The sequence below is a fragment of the Trachurus japonicus genome, chromosome 10 (genome assembly GCF_045865225.1).
Source record: "Trachurus japonicus isolate A0001 chromosome 10, Traja_1.0".
Classification (NCBI taxonomy): Eukaryota; Metazoa; Chordata; class Actinopteri; order Carangiformes; family Carangidae; genus Trachurus; species Trachurus japonicus.
Window position 1 is genome coordinate 18,180,680 of NC_140916.1, and position 14,616 is coordinate 18,195,295.

The 14,616-nt window shown below is 42.6% G+C and overlaps 1 protein-coding gene across 1 annotated transcript; it reads right to left on the reverse strand.

Moving 5' to 3' along the window:
• Positions 1-96: 96 nt before the first annotated feature.
• Positions 97-14,253, reverse strand: kdm2ab (lysine (K)-specific demethylase 2Ab). The gene is made up of 23 exons (XM_085789710.1): positions 14,053-14,253; positions 13,559-13,599; positions 12,054-12,192; positions 11,301-11,379; positions 11,111-11,157; positions 9,512-9,690; positions 9,241-9,347; positions 8,990-9,083; positions 8,630-8,783; positions 8,389-8,504; positions 7,356-7,482; positions 6,955-7,247; positions 6,706-6,783; positions 6,152-6,412; positions 5,889-6,017; positions 5,659-5,745; positions 5,298-5,522; positions 5,110-5,139; positions 3,746-4,782; positions 2,863-3,026; positions 2,186-2,332; positions 1,853-2,068; positions 97-1,745 (listed from the first exon to the last, which is right to left on the reverse strand). Exons 2-23 carry the CDS (start codon positions 13,592-13,594, stop codon positions 1,564-1,566), a joined length of 3,927 nt encoding a protein of 1,308 aa, XP_085645836.1. The 5' UTR covers positions 13,595-13,599; positions 14,053-14,253; the 3' UTR covers positions 97-1,563.
• Between the last annotated feature and the right edge of the window lie 363 nt (positions 14,254-14,616).

Here is a 14,616-nt window from a genome sequence, read left to right on the forward strand (position 1 = left end):
GCCAGGAAGGAGAAGCTGATATTTGACCCAACAATGCAAATAAACTACGATATAAAACCAAGCAAAATGTATACAACATAAACGACACACAACCCATTGTTTGTATTTTTTTATTTTTCTTGAAAAATAACACAAACAACATAAAGTGAAAAAGGCTTCTGAAAATAATTACATTGCTACAGGATTCCCGTTTTCATAATCTAAAAGAGGAAAACACATTTACACAAAAGTATATATTTATATACTTATATTCATTTTGAGGGATATGGGTAGAGGGACCATCTGGGAGGAGACCTTTGATACAGAACCACTAGACTTGAAGGGAACAAAGAAATGGGCAACCCCCACCCCATCCCTGAACAACAACAAAAAAAATAATCATACATCTCTGCATTGAAATAGACAAGGTCGTGAAAGTCAGTGAAAAGTAGATACTCACATTTTTCATCCATGAAAAGAAAGAAAAGTGTATCAAAGAGGGGTGGGGAGCAGTTTTATCTAGAATATTAACATTTTTGCTCTAAATGCGGTCTCTGTACAAAAACAAAGCAAGAGGAGTTTGGAAATAATAGCACCTGAAGTCTAATGGTTGTTTGAAAATGCACCATTTATCCGACACTGAATCCTTGGCTTTCCCCCCCAAAAAACACTTAATGCAACCTGCTCTACGTTGGGGTGAGGTCTTGTTACCAAGTCGACTGCCCTCTCACACTGTCTTTTTTTACACTCTTGCGCAAGCACAACCACTCACTGTCCATGTATACTCATCAAGTGCACCACTGAACTACAGTCGCACCCAAACACCTTATCAAGCCGAACAGACAGCTGGTAAACACAGGCCTTTCCAGTAACTCACTTTATAAGTGGTGATGTGTAAAATCTGTCACCTATAGTCATATCAAAAAACATCTGAACACATAGCCGTTGTGCAAAAGCATAAGTCATAGAACAGATCAACGTTTGCCGTCTTTGAATCGGACAAAAAAATAGCCATCTATATGGAGCACCAAAATGTAGCTGAAAACAAATAAATTTACATGTGTCACAAGATAAATAAGACTTTATGGGGAACAATGCAGCTCTATCCCAAAGGATGAAACTCAAAAGTTACTTTCCCAAAGTAGGAGTTTGTGATCCAAGTCAATATTGACATCTGTCCAAAAAAAAAAAAAAAACAAGAGATGAGAAGTTTGTTATCCAATAAATGTGTCTTCTATTACTGCTAATTAATTGCCTTTGTTCTCCCACTCCTGACAATAAAAAAGACGTGCTTTTTCCATATAACATTAATTCCCAAAAGAATAACAGCAGAAAAAAAGCTCCTGAGTCTCTTTTTAGGTACATGGGAAAACTGTGTTGAGAAGAAACACTGTTATAGCTGTGAAACTGTGACAACCCCTTTTACCAACACCAGCTAAGTGAGTAAGCCCTCCCAGTTTAGACCGCACTGCTCCTCTGAAGTGACGCAGGTGCATTTGAACTTCCCTGCCTGTTTTGTGTCCTTTGTGTCGCACAGATTCCCATCTGAATCGCGTCACTTCTGCAGTGGGAGGAGGCAGGCGCTTAGGATATCCTCTGGATCAGTTTTTCATCTGATAGGCAGTAGAGTGTGTTGACTGACAGCTCCGAGATGAAGGCCTCGCAGGCCTTGCGGGAGACGCCTTTACAGCCTCGCAGGTCGAGCAGTGTGATGCAAGAGAGCCGGCGAAGGTACTTTAGACACGTGTCTGTCAGTTTACTGCAGCCTGTGAAAGAAACAGGTAAACAGACGGTGAAACAAAACTTGTGCATGTTCTTTTGTTTTCTCAGTGTGAATGGTTGAGTTGTGCGTGTGCTGCTATCGATCTCTCACCTCCCAGGTTGAGTTCTGTCAGTGTGTTTCTGGTGGATGAGCCCACTGCAGTCAACAGGTTGATGGAGTTGTCTGTGAGACTGTTGCAGTGGGAGAGGTCCAGTTTTGTTAAATGGGGCATGTGGCGGATCACCAGGCGCAGCGTGGAGTCGCTGATGTCCAGGCCGGCTAGTCGCAAATACTGCATGGACCGCAACTGACTGCGATTGTCACAGCCTGGAGGAGTCATTTTGGAAGAAGAGGGGGGAGGGACGCAGAGGTTTGGAAGACTATAATGAGGAAAAGTCTAAAAAAAAATAAATAAAAGTGAGTAAAATAAAACCGTTTCCTCACCTGGAGGGCTGACAAGATCCCTGATCTGAGAATCTTTGACCCCGTCTGCATACCGCAGGTCCAGAGAACGGAGGAGTGGGCAACCAGAGGAACAGAGAGCTGAGATAGACGACCAGGAACAACCTGCCACCATCAGATCCTTCAACCCTACAAAATCCAAACAGTGTATTTGGCAAACACATTAGAGCACAGAACTTAATGATGCAAAGATAACTTTCTCTTTTTCTGTCTCTCTGTTATTTAATGATCATCTTTTTTACTCCTTTATTTAATTATTGTGAACTTTGTTGGTTGTGGTCTTTTTTCCCCGGTTTAGTTTCACTTTTTATGTTCCTAATATTGTAAAAATTCCTAAGGGTAGCTTAATTGGCTCAATTTGCTATGTAGGACAGGCATGAATATAAGCATTATGCTTCTGCCTGTGCCTTTTCAGTCAATACCTTGTTGACAATGTTTATAGTGTTGATAGTTGTTGTGTTACGTGATGACTGACTGAATAGTAATCCAAAAAAGTCCAAAAAAAGTCCAGTATTAAATAAATGTGATGTTACTGAGGTTTTCAACATAAATTAACATTAATTAATCTACATATTGTTTCATAATGTTCTTCCGGTTTACTCTGATGATTCTTTCAATAAATAAGAACTGCACAATAGTCAGTGTGCATCTCCACATACCAGGCAGGCGGCCAACAAGCCAGTTGAGCTGCTTTTTGGAGATGTTGGTCCATGAGAGATCAAGAGTGACGGGTTGTCTCTTTATGATGCCTGTCAGGGCCTGAGGAGTAACGTTGCGCTTCACGCTCAGGTCGATCCGCGACCAAAGCCGCTTGTCTAAACACCTATGGACAAGCACACAGTCATGAAGACATCCATTCAAATCTACTTATCGAATCCAAATCCTTACAAATCCGACATTGAATCTCATTAGGTTAACCTCAGATACTTGAAGGAAACTAAAGGCAAAAGTAAAGTAAAGTAAAAACTAAAGCTGTCCAATCATTTTAATGACTGGCAATGACAGATTTTACCATTTTTAGAGGCAGCAGTTTTAATGTTTGCAATCTGTACCAATGAAATAAACTGAGTGATGTATGAACTGTTAAATATTTAATTAACCACTGTAGCCAACTGCACAACAGAACAGAGGTGTTGATTCAGAGGCACTAAATCGATCAAATGAAAATACAAATAGCAAAATAATATTAATAGAAAGATTAAGAGTGTTTCTTTCAATTGAGATGTTGAGCCAGACTGTTTCTCTAACAAAATGACCATACAATCTAGTTGCAGTTGTACAGTGATTCCCATCACTCACTATTAATCTTTGGTAGAATACAGACAATGGCTGCAGAGAGCACAGCATGTTTAAACATCCTCCCATCTGCAGCCTGTGATGTTTGTCACTTTCATGTGTTTCAAAAATGACAACATATCTCTGTTTTCCATTGAACTCATGCGAACAGGAAGAGATAAAAGGTTAGAGAGGATATCTGTTAACTGGCTACTGGAAACCCTCGCTTTAGAAAAATGTGACAGATATCAACTCGGGAGTTCTTACCATTTGTACCAGTTCTTGCAGACAGCCATGCAGACGCAGAGATCTGCTCGACTTAAGTAGCGGAAGACGGACACCCACACCTCCCTCTCACAACCCGGCCCGCTTCCATTGCTCTCCCGGTCTGCCTCGCTCCCTCCTTCCTGCAGGGCGGACAGAGGGTTGCGGGGATGGGGAAGCTCGGTGGTTGAAGAGCAGGAAGCGCCGTTGCTCAGTTTAGCCGGCCTGCTCGGCCGCGGCCTTTTAGAGACGTCTGGGTGGGAGGGGCGAGTGTCTGTGTGTCCGCTGCGGGTGTGCGGGGGCGTGTGCCGACTGGAGTGCTGATCGGAGCAGGGGCCGCGGTTTCTGATTGGGGGTCTGACGAGGGCTCTGGTCTGGTTGTGTATTGTGGAAGCAGCAGTTTGAGAGGCAATGGCCTCTAGTTTGGGAACAATGGCTGATGGGTCCCGTTTGGCCCTGGTTGGTTTTTGGAGTGTCACTTTCAGGAACGAGCCGTCCTTGTCCCCAGTCTGATGGTCCTGCTCCATCTCTTCCTCCTCCTCTTCCTCCTCCTCCTCCGCACAGTTTTGGTTGGCCACCTCGCTCCCTTCCTCCTCTACATCTTTGGCTGCTCGTCCTCCGTGCCTCGACTGCGGCTGGTTCTCTTTATCCCCTCCCCTCCCGCTGCTCGGGCCCCTCTCGTCTTCCTCGTCGCTGCTGCTGCTGCTGCTGCTGTTGCTGGTGCTGCTGCTGTCCTCGCTCTCCTCCTCCAGGTCCCTGTGGCCTCTACCGTCTCTGATTCCTCTTCCTGCTCCTCCACCTCGCAGCCTCACGCCTCTTCCCCTCCCTCTGCGTGGCTCTCCCTTGGGCTCGAGTACCAGGCTGATGGAAGACTGCTGCTGGAAGGACCCGGTCTCTCCCGGAGAGCCGTGGTAAGAGGAGCCGCTTGCCCAGGTGGAGCCTCGACCTCTGCCCTGAGATAGTCTGCTGATTGGAGAGCGCAGCCGGGACAGCATCCTGGAGCCCAGCAGCCTGGGAGAGCGGTCTAGAGACGACTGTTTCTGTTGGGAGGGAGAGCACAAACAGTGGTAAACGAAAATAAGATGTACAGTATGTTTCAATCTCCAAAAGTAGAGTTCCACAATAAGACCCTTCCCTATAAGTTATAATTGCTGAATGAAAAGTTTGACTGAATGCCACATCACAACTTTAATCACTTTTGACACGGTACTATGAGTTTTTTTCTTTTCTTACAATAATTAAAAAAAAAAAAAAAACATCTTTGAGCTGCTTGGATAAAAACTCCATCTAATAATAATATTACATATCCACTGCAGTATAATCTAAATGCACTACAGACTCATTGCATGATAAAGTACATTGCTTACCACTAGGAGTTTGCTGCGCTCCAGTTTTATCTGCAATAAACAGAAAAGAAGTAAGGTAATGAGATGTCAAATACAAAAAAAAAAATCCACACATTGACAGGTTAACACATTTTACTCATGTCAAAAAAGGGTCAAAACAATAACAAAACCCAGTCATTATCTAAATCCAGTTAGGGGTTTGACTTTACCCGCTTCTTAAGCCTGAGCTCCAGTGCATTTGCTCTTTTGCGATTCTGCTGATGCTGCAGTAAGAGTTTCTGAGAAGGTGGTGGTGCTGTGGGTCGGGGCTGGGGCTTGGTGCGTTTCCCTCGTTTCACACCGTCACCGACACCGATGCCTTCTCGGTACGCAAGCTTGGATGATGGCAAGGAGGACTCGCCCTCTGACTCTCCGCTCTCCTCATCACTGGAAGACTGGTGTGGGAAGAGAAGGGAGAGATGGTAAGAGTGGGTGAAGGAATTTAACTGAGGAAAGGAAAAAGTGGAAAACAAAGAGACCTAAAGAGAAACACACAGGTTAATGAGATGGAAAAAGGTGTGTGGTTCATACCTCTGATGCTGAACCTTTGCCTTGATAACACTTGGGACATTCCCAGCAGCTGGGCAAATCTTTATTGATCTTCCCCTCACCAGGTTCCTGAAAGAGAGATGAGTCAGTTAAAAGCGAAAAGACACACAGGCTACCAGCTACTTAAAATAAAGCTTTGTAGACAACAAACAAACCAATGCAATAATGAAGTAATGTCTTCACTTTACATCAGTACGTCTGAAACAGATTACCTTAATGCATTGACGATGTGCAATCTGCGAGCAGACAGAGCACTCCATGAGAGAGTGAGTGCTCGGATTTGACTCATCTGATTCACCTTCTCCACATATGGCACATCGCGCAGTGTTTGGCAAAGCAGGCTGGAAGAATAAAGAAATGTTACTTACAGAGGGAGTCCTTACTGACTGTCTTCATTTTAGAATGAAAGGTCTGTAAAGTTATAAAATAAAATGAACATTACATTACAAGAACAGTGATCTGTATGACAACTCACCGCTAGACATTGTCTCATGACACAGCTCTTCTTCATGCGCCCAGGCCCACCAAACTTCCTCATGTCATGGCAGTATTGGCAGTCGCCGCACTCCTTCCTGCAGCAGGCGGCGCAGCGCTTGCACCTGACCCGTCTGCGCCTCAGGGCGGAGATGGAGGAGCGTTTGGTTGGTCTCTGGCCCAGGGGCTTGTGGAGGGTCGGGCCCAAGCGAGGACGGTAAAGGACAGGGGGAGGAGGAGTCGGGGGTCGGTACCATGATGGCTGAATGCAGGGCAAAGCAAGAACAGGTAAAAGAGGAGGAGGCTTAGAAATGTGTACCTTGAGAAATAAACTGTTGTTTTAATATAATCAAACAGCAGCGGTTACAAAAAAACATACAACTTATCACTTAGACTGACATATTAACATTATGAGATAATAAGGTTAAAATTATGTGAAAAAAAAAAAAAAAAATCTAACTACCCTATCAAAACCATATGTGCTCACATCATTATCTTTCCAGAGCTGCCATTGTTTCCTCAACTGGTGAGAGGTGTGTAATGTTTTCTACTCACTCTTTCGGGCCATTTGACGATGGGCTCTCCAGTGTAGGACAGCTTGGGGACATCACTGGCATGCTCCTTCAGAACAGTCTGGATGAGAGGAGAAGAGGGGGAAAAAAATATCAAAGACCTGGACTTCAACCATGACGCAGCACCATAAAAAGCAGTAGTTGCGAACTGCCCTTTATTCTCAGTCTAACTGTAGTGTAGCCATGGTGTAAGAATTGCAACATGACCAGCGAAAGCTAACGTGTCACTCACCCTCATGTCCTCAAGCAGGGCTGCGGCGTTCCTGATGCCTTCGGGGACACACTTCTTGTGTGCCGGCAGCTCCTCCAGCTTCCCCAAGAGGTTCCACAGTCCCTCCAGCTCAAAGGGGGTCAGCACATGCTGAGCTGAGGTGACTACAGCTGCTTTCCCTCCTTCTTCGTCTTCTTCTACTTTAATGTCTTCTTCCTTTATTAGGGTCTGTATTATTTCAGTGTCACTGTCAACACCATTGGATGTGCCGTTCCCGGTGTGACCGTTGGTTTCAAGGTCGGCCTCGGTCAGTCCTGGAAACAGAGAGGACATGATGGTTACAGTTCATGTCAGTGATGAATTAAACAAAAAGGGGAAAAAAAGGAGGGCAGCAATGTTTTCTTGTGTTCATCCACTCTCACCTATGCCAAGGGAGTGTTTTTTGAACTCAGGTGTGAGGTGAGAGACCTTGGTCATGCAGTACAGGTATCTCTCCAGGACATACCAGCACATTTCATAGTAGAAAGGGTAACGGAACTTTGCTGGCACCTAGAGGAAGAAAACAGAAACAGATTTGAAAACAGAGTTACATTTTTTGCACCTTCAGGACTCTGTTTAGCTAAATTTAGCTAAACAGAGTCTTAAAAGGTGCAAAAAATCAAGCAGTCTTCATATGAAGCATTAGCCATTTTCATTGTGAACTCTGTTGTTGTTTGCACCTATGCAAACAGTGTTTGAGTGTGGTTTAACACCTAAAGAGCTGAGCAGTGACAGTATCCAACAAGTGTGTTGTGGTCGGGCACAAACGAAACTTACGTTATAGCCAAATTCTGGGGGGAAAAAAATGTATGTTTGTTGGAGATGCCTCAATTTTGTGTGACTGTAAAAGTCTGACCTGTCTTGTGGTTACAGCGAAGATGTAATATTATTAGTAAACATCATTAAAGGATGTGCTGCTTCTTCTTCCTCTTATTGGATTAGGTATCAATATGATGTGACCAACTCACATTAAAAACCGTTCCTTTGTGGTGCTCTGAAGTTCTGTGTTTTCACTATGAGTTGAATTACTTCAGTTACAGTGGGCTACAACCTAGTGTGGCAATTTATTAATGGTCTCGTGTTATGGTATATGAACAAGATTCTTATGAATTTCACTCAGTAAAGACATCCTTACTTTAGAAAAGAGAGCACAGGTAATCTTACTTAGAATGGGTATTGGGTATTGGAAGAGAAGCAAATGGAGCCTCCGTAGTTTGATGGGTGGATTAAGTTTAGTCATGTTGTTGAGAAATCACTGTCTCTACGGCTTTTTATTGGGTGTAATTTCACAGAACAAGACATGAATCATGCTTTGCACAATCCCCAAAATGTGTAGCAATCATTAATGTGTGGGAAGAAGGTTGTTAAACATCAACAGTGGCAAATAGTCCCCACTGAATGTGAGGTGCTGCTCACCCGTGTGCGATCCTCAATGCTATAGATGTTGAGCTGCATCGGGATGTTAAAGCTGTGGAGGAAATTGCCCCCAAAAACCAACGTGTCCTCCGGTGTGTACACAGCATGGATCCACCCTGCAACAAACAAGGCAGAGGATGTTGGGGGCGTCTGTGTGTCAGGAGTGTGGTGCTCTTTCACGGGCAAGGGTGGAAAAACAGTGGTTGTAACTGTACATGTCTCTATATGTCTGTGTCCGTACCTGATGGTATTATGAAGGTGTAGCCCTGCTTGAGTTCTATCCTCTGGCAGTCATGACATTTGTCTCCCAAGAAGATGTCTCCCTGTTTTCCTGATAAAACCCAGTTTTCGTACGTCTCCAGGTTCTGTGGTGTGGGCGGAATCAGCCAGAACACCTGCAGGAGTAACAGGTAAACAGTTAGGCATGGTGTGCCTGAGATCAACAAATACAGAAATAAATGCCCATGGAAACAAGGTGGGCGTTTCCGGGAAGGGCAAATTGAAAAGCAAGAGTGTTGCCCAATGGCCGCATCTACTTTTTCTAACAGCATAACTGACTTATTATGTCCCAAAAAAAGGTTTGTGGGATGCCCAAACAGACCTTTCCTCCTCTCAGGATGTGGTACCAGACAGTGGTGCCTCCAAAATCAATGTGGAAATCTGTGAAGCAGCCCTCCACACTCATGAGACAGTACCTGGGAGAAAGAGAGAGGGAAGACAAAAAAAAAAGACGCACTTGAATACTTTATAGAGAATTGAATTAAGATTATCGCTGGTATGAGAAATATGTTCAGTAATCTCAACTATATCAGTGCAAATCTTACACATTTCTGAGGTCTCATGTTTACTCACTTTTGTACTTTGGGATAATGCATGTCTATGATGGCGTTAGTGGAGTCTCTCTGTCTCTCCTTGAGATGGCGGGGCCACATGTTGTCCACCCAGTCAATGAGGTCCACCTGTATAATTAGAAGAAATTGGTATAAAACATCTATTTTAATTGTCTGCAACAAACCCACGACTGTTCCTGATAGGCGACTGCCTGGTTAGTCAGGGAGAGTTAAAAATGTGCACATTTGTGTCATTGTAAAACCTTAAGGTGTGACATTGTGCGTGTTCTCACCGAAGCCGGACGCTTGACCAGATTCTCCAGCCTGGTGTGGCTGAACTCCAGGCTGATGACATTGTAGAGTTTCTCTCTTTCTGACGGTGGCGTCTCATAGTAGCGTCGCCACTGCGCCATCGACATCTCGATACCCTTCTGGGTGTTCACGTCCATTACGTCTACGATACGCCGACTACCTGTAGGAGAAATGGAGTTAAGTTGAGTAAATGCTCATTCTGTGTTACACTTCACTATATCAAAATACTGGATATTTGTGGCCAATAGCGGTAAAATAAAAAGGCTATCAAATGTTCATGTAAATAGCAGTTAATAACAAAACACATCTTGACAATGAATATCTCAATTTTTTTGATTTATTTGGTACTTTAATAATTTTGATTGATATGTACTGAGCAGGTAATATTATATTAGACAAGACTTGTAATTTTGATGCTGTACCTTAAAGAGGAACTATGTAAGTCACGTTTTCGCTGTTTTGCTAACACTACTACCGGCCATGTGCATTTGTTTACAACAAAGCTGGCGAGAAATCAAATAGAGTGGTAGATAACGTTATATATCGACATGTATATTGGTGTAGTTAGCCAAGAGACGCAATAAGTGACAGGCACATGGAAGGCAGAGAGCCTCCATTGTCACTCATAACAAGTGAAGCCATTTATCAAACCATCACAATTACTCCAAAGCTGTTATTTAAGGCAAAAACGTAGCATAGTTAAGCTACAAATCCTGCATAGTTCCTCTTTAATTACCTAGTAAGGCCTAGTTCAGCATTACTGATCTGCAAGTAAGCATCAGATGGTATATTCACTGATTATGACACAGTGCGGGTCAGCATTCCTGAATTGCATGTATGTTCCACCAACAAATGGGAGTAAAGAAGAGCTCTTTGATTATAGCATCAGTTTGGTTATAGGTACTGAACTGAAGCTCATGAGGAAAAGAGCAGTCTGCCTACAGTAAAGTATGGGGGGCTTCTATTATGCTGTGAGGCTGCTTTGCTGCCTCTGGCACTGAACATATCAAAGGAATGATGAAACAGGAAGATTACCAAAGCTTTTATGAGCGAAAAGGTTTTCAGTCTTTCGGCAGGACAACAACTCATAGCACATATCCAGCATTACAAAAGAATGACTCAAATGAAAAGGGTGGACTGTTTTAAACTGGATAGCAATGGGTCCTGGCCTACATCTTACTGAAAACCTTTGCACAGAGCTTTACTATACCTTTTGCTATTACAAAAGAAGTCCTGCAAGCTTAAAAGGGTCTTCAAAGTATAGTAAAGGCAGACAGGTGCAAGAAACTTCTAGATAGCTAGAAGAAAGGTTTATGGTCCGTCATTGTTTTCCAAAGGATCTGAAACTATTCATGGAAGGTGCCAATAATTGTGTGCAGGGTGCATTTGAGGCTTGTACTGTTTCACAATGGCAGTTTTTTTGCTTTTAACCTTGAACATTATAAAATATTCTGGACTGGTTACACAAAATTGGTCTGTTTACATTATCTTCACCTCTCCTGCTCGCATTTTGTAGAGAACATTACATGCACAAAAAGGAAAACATTTTACTCTGAAAGTGCTTTGAAACAAGAGCTTACCAACAAACAACTTGACGTCACTCACACTGAAATCAGGGTCTGGCATTCTGCAAGACAGAGGCAATCCTTAGTTCTTACAATTCTTTTTTTCTCCAGACACACAATCAAAGCTTCTGCTTTGAAATGTGAAAAAAAACAAAAAGAGAGCAATCTATGATTGTAAAAAAATAAAATAAAAAACAAGACTTACTGAATGCCAAGGCCATCAGCTGTCTCAAAAACAATGGGGTCCCTGAGCCCTTCCCTCTGGATGTATTCAAATGTGAAATCTAGAACAGACAAACACAGAGAAAAAATAAAATAAAATTTGCATTGGTTAGATATAAACTGACAGACTTTCACACAATGGTAAAGATTTGTAGTATTAAGCATCTCCATTTAAGGTATGATTTCTCTACATTTAAAGGTCCAGTGTGTAATATTTGTCAAGGTTTATTGGCAAAATCTGAATATAATAGCCCTGAATATATTTGTATAAGGTATATGGCTATAAAATAAAATTTGTTTGGTTTTCGTAGGCTTATAATTATTCTTTTATATATACATATAGCAAGGGTCTTGCTTTAGAGAGTGTCGCCATCTTGCACCGCCATGTTTGTATGGCAAAATCCAGCCAGCCAGAGAGCACGTTTCACATTCATAAATAAACCAATGAAGAAGAAGGCGGAAGGAAAGAAGAAGGAGGAGGAAACAGCAGAGAGAGTGAGTTAGTAGTTAGTTGTTAGAGAATAGTGAGAAGTTTCTGAGTTCTAAACCTGAAAGTTTGCGAATGGATCATCAACGCACAAGTTTTTTTGTCCTCAGAGGCCACCGTCACACACTCGCCGACGGGAGGCGTGAGCGCGAGCGAGCGCCGCAAACCAGAATCTGAACGCTGGATGTCACGGTTTTCCCCCCCAGTTTACACACTGGACCTTTAAACGTGTTTTGTTGTGTATCTCACCTTTGCCCTCCATGTTTTTGACCAAATCAGTGCTAAACCTGTCGCATTGCAACTTTTCCTTCAGATCAAACGTCCTCTTCCCCTCAATTTCATCGTCTGAGATTCCATCGTCCTGGTAGCGGCGCCGCGTACCTGTACGCTGTAGACAAAAGTTTGTTTCTGTTCAACTCTATGTTGCCTATGGGTACCATGATTTTCAGAGAGCAACAAAAAGAGGACAGTCACTTGATGTTGAAGTCACTTGGAAAAAAATCCATGAAAATATATTTTGAAAAACTTCATAAAAATAAAGTGAGCTCAAATTCACAACTCAGAGCAAGTCTCATATCCATAATTTTTCACTAAACTATTCTAGCTGTGAAAAAAATCCACAACCAAAAAAATTGATGCAATAGAGATGCAAAAACCAAAGAACTCTGTGCAACATTGCTTGATGTATTTTTAAATGTTCATACTGGAAACTAATTTCTAAGAGATGAGATGGTTCCCATGGGAGCTGTCCCTTCTAAATGTGATAAAGAGGAACTAAAACTAACACTGAGACGAAAAATTTATGTGTTCAACCAAGTTGAGGATTAGGCTAAATCATAATAAAATCAATCCAAGCTAATCAGTCAGTCAACTAGCCACCACAACAGTTCATGTGGGAACCAAACAATACAGCATTACAATAGCTGGGGTTAATCTTCCACACACTGCCCCCCCTCTCAGACCCTTTCTGCCATTCACCCTATGCAGCACTGCTTGGCTAGACAGATGAACCAAGCACAACAGATCTCCCCACCCCCATTCCTTTATGACAAATGTGGTGTTATCTAAACTCTGACTGTGCTAAGTTTTGTAACTGAAGGCTGCACAAACCATTTCAATGTCCTACTGGAAACGATTTAATAATGTTGAAGAAACACATGCTGATTTTATCCATATAAAACAAAAACAAAAAGATAATACAATGCCTGATTAAATAATAGGTTATAGGATGTGTTTGAAGAATAGTTGCACTAATTTACAGGATCACCAAAAATGACAGAAGGGGCCTTTTGTTTTGTATAGCTACATTCTTTAAGAGACCTTTTTATATAATTTCCCCATGCAGTAGCATTAATAAATGATTGCACACAGGGAGGTCTGAAAGCACTGAGTTTGTTACTTTATGAAAAATATGGGGGAGAAAGATAGTAAAGAGGTGAAGGTCACAGCACAACAGCTGGTCAGTTTAGACAGTGAACTTGACCTCCTGTTGAACCCAGTGTCTTCAGACAGGTTCATTACCGATATTAGGCTGGACAACAAAAACAGAAAGCCCCACAGCCCATGGCAGTGTCCCAAAGAAAAGTGGGCCACTAATTTTACATCCAGCAATGAGCCATCCTTTCAAAACTACATGGTGTGCAATCAAAAGGCTGATATTACAAATGAACCTTGCATGAAAAACTCACAATAGTTGCGCTGTGTATACATAAAACACGTATTGCGGGAGCTAACAGTTTGTACAAGTTACTCACCAGGCGTTTGCTGTACCGTGTATGTGGGTCCTCCATAGTCTCTAGAAGACAAGCAAAGTTTCCAGAGTCGCGTTAAATCACACCGACTAAATATAATCTTAGTGTTTTACTGTGTTTTTTACCGACTATCAGACTGAAAACACACCTCTGTGTAGGTGTAGCCTTAGCTATACAGCCCTGCTGCTAACGTTAGCAACCTACCAGTGTTGCTTTAGCCAACAAGCTAAGGTTAGCGACTCACAAAATCACAAACATGTGTATTAAAACAGCCGTCGTCATAATGAGGACAAGTGCCAACCGGGCCGACTGCCTCACACTGTTAATATTTCAACGGTGTCTGTTGTTTACTGGCGTTGTAAGCTAAGCGCTGTCGGCTAACGTGAACTAGCTCAGTTGACAATCCCTTTCATAAGTCGTCGGCTACCGTTAGCCAGCGAGCTAGCTGTCGTTAGCCTCTGTACGGCAGTTGTTGTAAGCGTCTTTATCATTTTTACCTGTGTTACCGTTTTAACTCCTTCTAGCCGTAGTGGTCAAAGTAATGTTTCCCGACTAGCGCGTCCGAAGCCTCTCAGTTAAGTTTGTCCCCATGTTATGGTGCCAACAGCTGTGTATATTGTTGTGTTATTATTGTGCGACAAAGTTAGGAGAACGATTCGACGCTCCGAGCCGCCGCCATTTTCAGCTGAGCAAAAAAATACACACACACACACACACACACACACACACACACACACACACACACACACACACACACACACACACACACACACACACACACACACACACACACACACACACACACACACACACACAGTGTCGACCCACCCCCTCCATTTACATCACTGCTCCCAGTATTAGCATAGCGTCACAGACATTGGACAGTGAGTGTGCTATTTAAACAGGATTGAATATGTTAATGTCGAGTGTGTTTGGTTTGACTTCGCCGGTCATTTGATTCAGTACAATTCAATGAATGAACAACAAAATTAGTTGTATGAATTTATAAGTATACTTAATATATATATTCAAATTTCATTGCATAAAATATGAAAACACAT